We start from the raw sequence: 11,762 nt of genomic DNA, 5'->3' as shown, positions 1-11,762 counted from the left end.
AAGTTTTTGTTTTGCCAATTCAAACATAACAGAATATTTTTCACTAATGAATCAAGATTAAATATTATTTTGCCAAGTCATTCCAGTTTTGTATCAAAGTATTTCAGGTTCTAAATTCTCGTAGCACTCCTCTTGTTTTTTTTTTTTTTTTTTGGGTTGGGGGGGGGGGGGGGGGGGGGGGGGGGGGGGGTGGTCTTTTAGAGCCTGTTGAATTAATATCGAGCTAATGAGTTCGCCCTTTTTTGCCATTGAATTCCCAATCCCATCTGTGGTGATCATAATGATCAACTTTACGAAGATCCCTTTGCATTCTGGAAGCTATCTAAATACTTGAGGTTTCAGTTACTGCAACAACCAAGCTATTATTATCTCTCATATTGGATTGTTTGGATGGAACTGTTTGTTCATTTAACGGATTATTATGGCAAAGATTCTCAGTGGGCATAAAGGAATTTCTGTAGCAGAACAAAGCAGTGGAAATTAAGGCAGCCATAAACCCCTAGTTTAGGCTAGTTAATTGCATGTAAAATATAAACAGGCCAAACATGATGAGAAAGCCCTTGTGCAGTATCCGTTGGTAGTCGTAAGCTATCAATACTAAGACATATACATATATACACACAAAAGCAATCTGTAACCGTGGGTGCCTACGATCTGGGAGTGCTTGAGTGAATGTTTTTGTAACCTTTGGTAGCATTTAAGCTTAATTTTTTTCCTGAATTCTTAAGTTTCATAAGTACATTAATTGTAATAACCTGATCCATCCCAAGCTTTGGAGGTAAACCCAGCCCATTACAAGAAAAGAAAAGAAAAAAAGAAAAGTGCAACACACCATTTGGACTTGGGGTCCAATTATCCCCTTCTTTTTCTTTCCTAACCTATAGATGCCCTCTCTCTCTATTTTTCCCTCTCTAGCACGCAAACACCCCGAAGCTCTTTTCCCTTTCCACTTTTTTCAGTTATGCACATTTCCCATTTTTTCCCTTTTTCTCTCCTCCCCGTCACTTTCTCTTTCCCTCTTTTCACTACGCAAACCCCCCACCCCTTTCGCTCCCCCACCAATTATCTCTTCCTCTCTTTTGTTTCTCTCTTGGTCTCTCACATCCTTTGTGTTTTTTGTATCACTCTACGCAATCTGCCCCTGATCTGTCAGTCTTTTGCACGTGATAAGTACTCTGGCTCTAACAAGCTCCTCCACTGCACGGAGTCCCTTGATCTACCTTGCCGACCAATCCCTAGGTTGTTTCTGGTAAGTATCTCTCTCAGATCGGGTGTTTTTGCTCCTCTTGGTGTACTATCGCTATCTAGTTCTTTTGCTGCCATCGTCCAACCTTGAGACCAAGCAGGTAAACCCTTGATTCCACCCTCTCCTCTCTTGCGGTCCGTTTTCCCCCTCTATTTCTTACTCTATGCTTTGATCTTGCCACCAAGCCGAGCCGATACGTGCCCTCCATTCAAACCTCTGTGATCCAACTAGCTTCACCCCATGAAGCCCCACTGCAAACCACCCACCCCGTTCTGCCATAGCCTACTTGGACTGATTCAACCGAAGGTAAACCTTATTTTTTTGCAACACTATGGTTTCTAGATTGTTAGGATCGTGTTGTTTTGGGTTATGGATTTGGTTAAGCTAAAATGGTCATTGGGTTTGGTGATAAATGTTAATTGCTTGTTGGGTTTGGAAATCCATGGGGATGACTAATTTGGGATGTTTTGCTAATGTGTTGAATTTGCACTGTTGATAGGTTTTTTAGATGATTGAATATGTAGTGGCAATTGTGGCTTTGTACATTTGGGCCATTGTGAAGTTGATGTTTTGGTTGAGCAAGCGTTGGGATTTTAGCAATGGTTTTATAAGGTTAAAAAGGGTGCATGGCGTGGGGGCTACGACGTCACCACAGACTTGACCGACGAACTCCGGCAACTCCATTGTGGGGGCTACAACGTCAGTCCTCCTCTGGCGACTGGGAGTTTTCTTCTATTTTTTCCGTCAACACAGTTAAGGGGCACTGCAATCAGGAGTCCATTCTATGTCTCTGCCTTTCATTTCCAATGGGCATCAATCTGATTTTTTCCTTACAAGGATGAAGCGGGAGCAGTAGGACATCTCTGATTTGGGATTTGGGATTTGACGATGATGACGTACAATGTGGATTCGTCTCAGTTGTAAGGCAAGAGGTGGTGGAAAGTGGAATAAAAAAATTTTTCTTTTTACAAAAGAGGGAGGAAGTAGTTTTCATATCTCTGAATATAGCAAAAGGATAGCTAAGTTCATGTGTCTAGGTGGGATGGCAACTTCGTGTGTGGCTAAGGGGATTGAGGATTGTTTAGAACTTAATTTTCATGCAGTTTTCTTCAGAGAGCTAAGGATGGGTAATGGAGTTTTTATCGTTCAACATCATGTTAACACAAGGGGCAGCTTTCTGCAACTCTCAGAATTCCGGAATGGAAGAAGGAAAGGTTTGTTGGTGATTCTGGAGGGTGCAAATGGCATTGGATGGAAAGGCTTTCTGCAGTCCATTCAAAGTGTTACTGGGTCCAAAGCCACTATTCTGAAGTATGCAAACAGTGGGGAGTTTGTTGATGAAAAAGCAGTGAGAAGGCCTTCCTCAATCAAAGGTGCTTCGTATGCTGTGGTGTTGAGGTCTCTAACAGGTAGTCAGGCTGAGCTCAACTCAACGGCAGAAGGGGAGGGTAAGGCACTTGTAGGAGACAAAGGTCGTCAAGTGACATTAGGAGAAGTGGATGTTACAGAGATACTTTTAGTAACTTTCTATATTTAGATGGTATAGCAAATAAATAGGTCGGATGTAAATAGACTTAACGTATAAATATGTCTGTGTACAGTAAAACCAGCAGCAATTAGGCGCTGGAATCATGCTGAACATTCAGCGCTCTATGTACCTCTCTTCTATATAAATGAATGAAACCAATGGAAAGAGGTATTCAAACCAAACTAACATGGTATCAGAGCCCCTAACCTAATATTCATCTTTGAGGTCTTAATCCTTCGTGTGCGATGGAAAGAATTTTTTTTCTTACCTTGTTTCGGCAAGTTCCATCTTGCTTTGGGTGTGTCAGTTCTTTCGGTGGTGACCCATTTGGTAAGCTCACTATTCTATGGCAGTTGACCTCCTCTGTGGTGGTGTTCGACTTCCTCTGTGGTGATTTGAGTGACTATCAGCGTCTTCTGTGAGTGCCTGAGTAACTGTCGGCGTCTTCTGTGAGTGGGTGTGGGATGTCGCATCATCTGTGATCGTCAGTGACGTCTCTAGGTGGCTGTGTTGCAGTCGGCCCTCTTTGTCGGTGCTCCCAGTACTTTCGCAAGTGCTAGACAAGTTTTTCTTCTTGCAGTTCTTCTCTTTTGCCATGGGATTGTGATTATCTGCTTGGGCTCTCTACACGGGTTGAGAACTTGAGTGGATATCGGGGCTTATTTGATTGTGTTACTTGGGCTCTTCATTTGATTCATAACGCCATGGGACTTAGCTCTTTATTTGTTTATGGGCTTCTTTGTTAATTGGGCTCATTTGTTGTGGGTTGTTATTTTTGGCATTAATTGGGCTTATTCTTGCTGTTTAAACTTGGGCCATCCGTTTGTTCTCTTTGCCTTGGTTTATTTTATTGGATTTGCTGCTTGGGCTTATTTCTTTTAAGTGCTTTTTCATCATGTCTATTGAAAATACTATTGTTCGCTTTACTGGAAAGAATTTTCCTACGTGGGAATTTCAGTTTAAGATGTTCTTAAAAGGAAAATAATTATCAAATCGTATTGATAATTCTGCTAAGGTTCCCACTTATGAAAATGAATTTGCTCAATGGGAGGTCAAGGATGCCAAGGTAATCTCTTGGCTATTGGGGAGCATTGAGTCTCACCTTGTGACCAATCTTCTTTGTTTTACTACGGCTCAGGCTATGTGGGATTATCTTCATCGTATATACCACCAAGATCATAGTGCTCGAAAGTTCCAATTAAAGTTGGAAATTAGTAATTATAGTCAAGGCAATTTACTTATCGCACAATTTTATTTTGGTATTATTAACCTTTGGAGCGAGTATTCTGCCATTGCTCATGCTAAGGTTCCCACTGAGGCTCTCGCATCTCTTCAAGCAGTTCATGCTGAAAGTCAACGCGATCAATTTTTAATGAAACTTCAACCCGAATTTGAGCCCGTTTGTACCATGATCCGGTTCCATCTTTGGACATTTGTTTGGGAGATTTGTTGCGTGAAGAACAACGGTTATCCACTCAGATAAGTATGACTTATGAGAAGGTCTTTTCCAAAACTGTGAATGTAGCCTATGCAACAGCACAATGGAGATGGAGGAACAAGTTGCAATGTTTCAGTTGTAAGGAATTTAGTCATATTGCTCACAACTATTCTAAGAAAGTTTGTAACTACTGCAAGAAAGAGGGCTATATCATCAAAGATTGTCGAATATGGCCTCAGAATCGCCAATCCCAAACTTTTCAGGCTGATGTTCAGTCCTCTGCTTCTTCTTCTGGGCCACCTACTATAAGCTCTAATTCATCTGTTCTCACACCAGCAATGGTCCAACAAATGATTGTGTCTGCTTTTACGGCCTTAGGCCTGCAAGGTACAAGTACTAACTCAACTTCTTGGATTGTTGATTCGGGCGCTTCTAATCATATAACTGGTAATATGACGACTCTCCATGGTGTTCGTAAGTATAGAGGCACGCAAAATATTCAGATCCCTGATGGCAGTACTCTTCCTATTACTACTGTTGATAATTTGGGCTCTTCATTTCGCGATTTTTTTGTCTCTCCTGGATTATCTACCAATTTAATTTTTGTTGGACAATTGGTAGATAATAATTGTAATGTTCACTTTTCTCGTGGTGATTGTCTTGTACAAAATCAGGTGTCGGTGACGGTAATCGCGAATGGGCCTAAAGTAGGACGTTTATTTACATTACAATTTTCTATTCCTAATGTTGTTTCTCTTGCTTGTCCAGCTACTGCCAATACTAATGAAGTCTGGCATAAAAAATTAGGTCATCCTAATTCTGTTGTCTTGACTCATCTTATGAAACATGGTTTTTTGGGCAATAAAGACTCATTTTCTTCTTCTCCTGTATCTTTTGCTTGTGCTACCAATCGTCTTGATAAAAGTAAAACTTCACCTTTTCCTGCGCATGGTAATCGTACTTCTAACTGTTCTGAGATTGTGCATACTGACGTTTGGGGTGTGAGTTCTGTTATTTCTCATGGTCAGTACCGTTATTTTGTGACGTTTATCGATGATTATAGTCGATTCACCTGGATATATTTTCTCCGTTCTAAAGCTGACGTATTTTCTGTCTTTCAAAAATTTGTTGCGCTTATCGAGACACAATTCAATACTTGTATCAAAACTTTACGCTTTGACTCAGGGGGGAGTGCATGTCTCATTCTTTCCAAACTTTTCTTCAGCAAAAGAGGATCATTTCCCAGCGTTCTTGTCCTTATACTCCTCAACAAAATGGAGTCGCTGAACGTAAGAATCGTCATCTCTTAGATGTCGTTCGTACATTGTTAATTGATTCTTCTGTACCCTCTAAGTTTTGGGTAGAAGCTTTATCTACTGCTGTCTATTTGATCAATCGTTTGCTTACTACCACTCTAGATTATGATTTTCCCTATTTTCGATTATTTGGCATATCTCTTGAGTATCAATATCCTTTCATACTTTTGGGTGTGTTTGTTTTATTCATCTGCCACCTGTTGAGTGTCACAAACCTTCTGCACAGTCTGTCATGTGTGCTTTTATGGGATATAGTCCTACTCAAAAAGGATTTGTTATGATCCTCCTATCACTCTTCTTCCCGCTTTTGATGATGTTTGTTCCTCTATTAAGCGATTTCAACTAGGTATAGAGTATCATCGATGTCTTCCCCCTTCTTCAATGCCCCTTCCAGACACTGATCCGTCATCTGACTATGCAGTTCCTATTCCTCAGCACTCCACTCGGGTTACACATCCACCAGATAGGTATGGTTTTCCTCACATCTTGCTTACTACCACTCTCGACACTATTTCTGTTCCTCACTCTTATACCCAGGCATCCACTCAAGCATTTTGGCAGCAATGCAAGAGGAAATTCAAGCTCTTCAAGACAATCACACCTAGGACCTTGTAATTTGTCCCTCTAATGTCAAACCTATTGGTTATAAATGGGTATACTAAGTCAAGTTTTGAGCTTATGGCTCATTGGACAAATATAAGGCTCGTCTCGTGGTTCTTGGGAACCGACAAGAGAATGGTATTGATTATGAAGAGACATTTGCACTTGTTGCCAAAATGACTACTGTGCGGACTATCTTGGCACTTGCAGCATCGCAAGGGTGGTCTCTCCAACAGATAGATGTGGAGAATGCTTTTCTACATAGGGACTTAAAGGAAGAAATCTTTATGTCACCACCTCCCGGCATGTTTGTTACAGTTTCCTCAGTGGTTTGTCGGCTACACCGATCCTTGTATGGACTGAAACAAGTTCCGCGTGCATGGTTTGACAAATTTCACTCTAACTTGCTTGCTTTTCATTTTACTCAGAGTCAGTTTGATTCCTCTATTTTTCTTCGCAAGACTTCTGCAGGAATCGTATTACTTCTTGCATATGTCAATGACATTGTGATTACTGGCTCTGACATCTTCATTTAGCCGCTGTCCGCAGCATTATCCATTATCTGAAGGGCACCTCTACACGTGGGTTTTCTTTTGTAAAGAATCTTCCTTACAGTTGATGGGGTATAGTGATGCTAATTGGGCCAGATGTGCAGACACTCGTCGCTCTGTTACTGGCTGGTGCATGTTCTTAGACAATGCACTCATTTCTTGGAAGAATAAGAAGCAAAACAGAGTTTCCAAGTCCTCTACTGAGTCTGAGTATCGTGCTATGTCTTCCACATGCTCTGAGATCACACGGTTTCGTGGGTTATTGGGGGAACTTGGTTTTCCTCAACTGCATCCCACTCCTCTTCATACTGATAATACTAGTGCTATTCAGATCGCCGCTAATCGTATATTCCATTAGCGTACGAAACATATCGAAGTCGATTGCCATTCCATACATGAATCCTTTGACAAACATATGATTACCCTCCCTCACATTTCCACCGAATGTTAAACTACCGACATATTCACTAAAGCTCTTTCTCAGCACTGGCATCAATTTAAGGGGGGATGTTACAAAGATACTTTTAGGCCTTTCTATTTCTAGATAGTATAGCAGAGAAATAGGTGGCTGTAAATAGACTTAATGTGTACAGTGTAAACAGCAACAATCAACCACTGAAATCACGCTAAAAATGCCGGCTCGCTATTGTAACTCTATTCTATATAAATGAAAGAAACCAATGGAAAGAGGTATTCAAACCAACCTTGACAGTTTCAATACCGTCACAAATAGGGTCATTGGATGCCGGCATCTTTGTCAATGCCAGTGTCACTATGCCTCCTCATGGAGCAATAGGGCCTCAGGCACCAATTGTAGATGGGGTTGGTACTTTTGTCCAGGGTTCATTTTTAGTTAAAGATGGGGGGTCCCTCCAAGGTATTGAGTACTTTGGAAGAAACAACCGAGCCTATTTTAGAAGATGCAAATGGGGTAACAAAAGATAGTGCTTCCCCTACCTATTCTATGTCTCATGAGGGAGCAGTAGAGTCTGACAAAGTGGCACGGCAAGGATCGTCGAGGGGTAGAGCACATACAAGCAATGTTGATGGAGGGGAGGAACCTGTAATGGTAACAGAAACAATGGACGGCAACTATATAGCTAGCAAGCAACCATATGGCAAGAAGAAAATTATCGGTTTGTCGTTGGTGCCTCATGTGGAGGAAGGTTTAGAGTCGGGAGTGCAATTGGGTACTGTGTTTGGGGATAATGTCGTTCCCCTGGTTTCTCTTCCTCCAATAAATGATATAGCGGGTTCACCATCAGATTGGATTCTGAATAAAGTTAACGGGTTTCAACAAATCCTGGGGCTTTCAAATAGAGAATACGAATGCCAATTTAAAGCACTAATCACTGCAATTAAGGCAAGCCACACGCTTGAAACCAAATCAAATTTTAAGAGAAGCAGAGAGTTAAAGTGTCTTTCATGGGCAATCAACTACGATGCTAAGGGAGGTAGCTCAAGTCAAGGAAAGACTAAAGGGAAGGCATTGTGAAGACGTTCTCGTAGTGGGATTTTCGGGTAGAGGATTGGTTTTACGGGAAACAAGGGGCTGGGATTAGGGAGGTGTGTTACATTCCAGGATTGGTGTATTTTGGGTAGTTTGCACAAGCTTTTTAGGTCATTAGGGGCTCTCTAGTATGGGCTAGGTATTTTCTTATATACGTTCAATGTACTTAGTTACTCCTATTAATATATATAATATTTTTACTTATAAAAAAAATGGCAATGGTTTTATGAAACAAATGGCAAGGCATTATGGAGATTGGTTCTAAATAACATGAATGGTAGATAGAGAGGCGGTTGGTGTTCAAAGGAGGTAACAAGGCCTTTTGATGTAAGGTTGTGGAAACATATCAGGAGGAGGTGGGATTCTTTGTCAAAATTTATTGTTGTGGTCAATGATGGTTTTAAGGCTAGTTTTTGGCAGGATGTAAGGTGTGAGAAGCAACCTTTGAACGCATCTTACCCAGAGTGGTATAATATTTCTCATCATATGGATGCATGGGTGGAAGAGAACCTGCAAACCCAAAATGAAACTATTCATTGGGATATCCTTTTTACGACCTGTGTAAGATTGGGAGGAGGATTAGGTTTCCTCTTTTTTGAGATCTACAATTTCAAAATATGACAAAGGGATGGACAGTATATGCTGGGTCTCATCCAAGAGACTCGATTTTGAAGTCATATTATAAGGTTTTGAATTACCTATGGTTCCTCATTTCCTTGGAAGAGCATTTGGAGAGTGAAGACCCCTTTGAGAGTGGCTTTTTCTATATGGATGGCGGCATTGGAAAAGATTTTGACATTGGAAAATCTAAGAAAGCAAAATGTCAATGCTGTGAATTGACATTGTATTTCCAAGAAGACAAGAATCCATGATCATCTTCTTCTTCATTGTGAAGTAGCGACGGCCTTATGGTGTTTGCTATTCAAGGGATTTGGTGTTGATTGGATTATGCCTAGATGGGGAGAGAGTTGTTGCTGAACTGGGGAGGACAACAGGGCCATGATATTGTTTTGCTAGTATGAATTGTTGGCTCCTTTATGCTTAATGTTCTGTATTTGGAGAGGAAAGCGGAATGCATGGATCTTTGAAGATAACAAAGTTTCCACAGTAGAGCTGATAAAGATAGTCCTCAACTCCCTTTATAGATGGACAGCGACTCATTATACGTCATTTTCTCCTACAGTCGCATAATTTTCTAATTGCTTTAATCTTTTTATTCTTGATAGGGGTTTACTTCATGTGTACGAGTATAGCCCTCTGTGCTTTTCAAAAAAACTTCAATACTTATTACAAAATTATAGCTGACTAGAATGGTTTGTTGTTGTTGCACTCCATATTCTTATAATGGAAAGTTGGTACATGCATCCAATGATCTTAAACCCATGATCTCACTCTCCATCCCACTTTTTACGGCGAAAGGAAGTACAATTCAAGCTGGGCTCATTGGCTTATTTTTGTTCAACTTGATGCCTTTGCATATTACCTTTTCCCAATCACATGAAAAACTACAAAGTCCATCGAACCTTAAGAAGGTGTACATATGCACATACTTTTGTTTTATTTGTAAAACAGAAGAAAAGGTACAAACATAATAGAAATAGAAATGAGGCAATTTAGCCAACTTTCATGCAGCATTGTATCAGGGCATAGCAGGTGAAATAGGCAAGGCATTCATGGAAGTTGCAATCAATAATATGCAAAACAAAATGCCAGGGGAACCTTATTCACATACCTCCATAAAAGAAGTACTTTGGAATCAAGATCTTTCTCAATTTCTCTAATTTCTGAATTATTAACATTTGACATATGTTGCAGTGAAACAGCATACAACTGAACGTAATGCCGACGAAGATGACAGAGATGCTGAATTCGGTCCCAAGAGAATCGGTAACTGGGTTGGGGAAGCAGGTGAAAGTCAGATTCAACTATAGAAATGAATTATTCAGACCAGAAAGCATTTTGAAGCTCAAGGTACAGCACAACTATAGATGTTGAAAACACCCACCATATCTACCCAATCTTCCAAATTATTGAATATTTCTTTCTAAGTATAAGTTTCCTCTCATTTTGGATTAACTGATATATTTAAACTATTAACACATAAAAAAAATTTTGATAAGTAATACTATAACACATAAATTACCACATTTTCTTCTGCTGCAGGCCAGCCTGAGCAGCATACCGCCACCACAAATGAGGAGCCTCTGAAACTGGCACTACCGGTCGTAAGTGAGAAACTTCAACATAGGTCTTGTATCTTGACACGGCCTCCAACAGTTTTATCCAATCATGATACTGTGACTGTGTGAGAGCACAAACAAAAAAGTTGATTAAGGAACTCCATTTGCATACTTAAAAAGTAATGCAAAAAAAGACAAATAAACTTCATCTCTCTCAGAAAACTTAAATAGAAAAAAAAAAAAAAAAAAAAAAAAAAAAAAAAAAAAAAAAAGAAGAAGAAGAAGAAGAAAGAAAGGGAACAAGTAGAAGATAGAGAGGAAGAGGACCATTAGGTAATCCCTCAAATCTAACCTAAGGAACATCTTAGAACTGGAAATGCAACTAGCAAAAAAACCAACATAATAGTTTAAGGCAATATGTCACACCTCTGTAACTGTTAAAGAGACATCAGTCAGGACAAGAGTAGCCTTTTCGAAGGGAACCTCCAGATCATTTCTTTCTTGCTTCCCAAGGCGATGATATTTTAAGACTCCATTGATAGGTGATACTAAGTAGTTACGATTTATAGCCCACTTAGACACCATTCCATGGTCAGCAGCAGGTTCCTTTATTCCATCTTCAAATATCTGGTATAACATCAACAAAATAGTACCAAGTGTCTGAAATTCTTTTACCATGTACCAAAAGCAAATGCAATTAATAACCCAAGTACACACACTAATATTTCCATAGTATTGCGAGCAAACCTGAATCCATTCATTCGGGCTGAGATCCTCCCATCTCTTATCTATCTCCCATGGAAGACTATTACAATCATGATACATAGCAAGTCTCTCAAGGTGCAATGACTGTAACAAGAAAATATATGCATTAGCCAAATGACTTTTGTATTCATCGATACATACACACACTACAAAACATTAACCAGATATAAAGTTTCCTTGCATAATTTCACGAAATTAGTTCCTTAATTACAGACATAAATGCAAAGCTTAAATCACAATTCATGTGATAAAGGTTCTTCGGGATCCCCAAAGTAAAAGTTCCTAGGGGGAATTCGATCTAAAATATCAACAAAAATACCCATGACATATATCATGTTCTTTTAGAGATATGTTATATCCATGTATCATGTTATACAACAATATCCACGATACACAATAAAAAAAATCAGTAACTGAAGTCAAAGAATTTTCTCACCTCAGCAAGTGACAATGCTCAATATACTTAACAAACAATAAGCTTTAAAAGGAGGGCACCCATACAGAATTGAACCCATTAACTCACCCTCTACTTGTCACTTAATCTGAGGTAAAGATGCCTTTTGGTCTCTAAAGGGTTGAATTCATGACCCCACCCTCTACTCGTTACTTTTTTTTTATATAATTAATA

At 39.7% G+C, this 11,762-nt stretch overlaps 1 protein-coding gene across 2 annotated transcripts in view; it reads right to left on the bottom strand.

Moving 5' to 3' along the window:
* LOC122317403 overlaps positions 1–11,762 on the bottom strand; it is an 81,730-nt gene that overhangs the window by 54,927 nt on the left and 15,041 nt on the right. For both annotated transcript variants that reach the window (XM_043134496.1, XM_043134488.1), the window contains exons 9-12: positions 11,117–11,218; positions 10,796–10,996; positions 10,333–10,490; positions 9,922–10,080 (exon numbers count right to left, since the gene is read on the bottom strand). In XM_043134496.1, the coding sequence (XP_042990430.1) occupies positions 9,922–10,080; positions 10,333–10,490; positions 10,796–10,996; positions 11,117–11,218 (620 nt within the window). The remainder of the gene's footprint in view (positions 1–9,921; positions 10,081–10,332; positions 10,491–10,795; positions 10,997–11,116; positions 11,219–11,762) is intronic.

The sequence above is a fragment of the Carya illinoinensis genome, chromosome 1 (genome assembly GCF_018687715.1).
Source record: "Carya illinoinensis cultivar Pawnee chromosome 1, C.illinoinensisPawnee_v1, whole genome shotgun sequence".
In the NCBI taxonomy this organism is placed as follows: domain Eukaryota; kingdom Viridiplantae; phylum Streptophyta; class Magnoliopsida; order Fagales; family Juglandaceae; genus Carya; species Carya illinoinensis.
The sequence above is the reverse complement of the archived record's forward strand: the minus strand, read 5'-3'. Positions and strand labels throughout refer to the sequence as shown.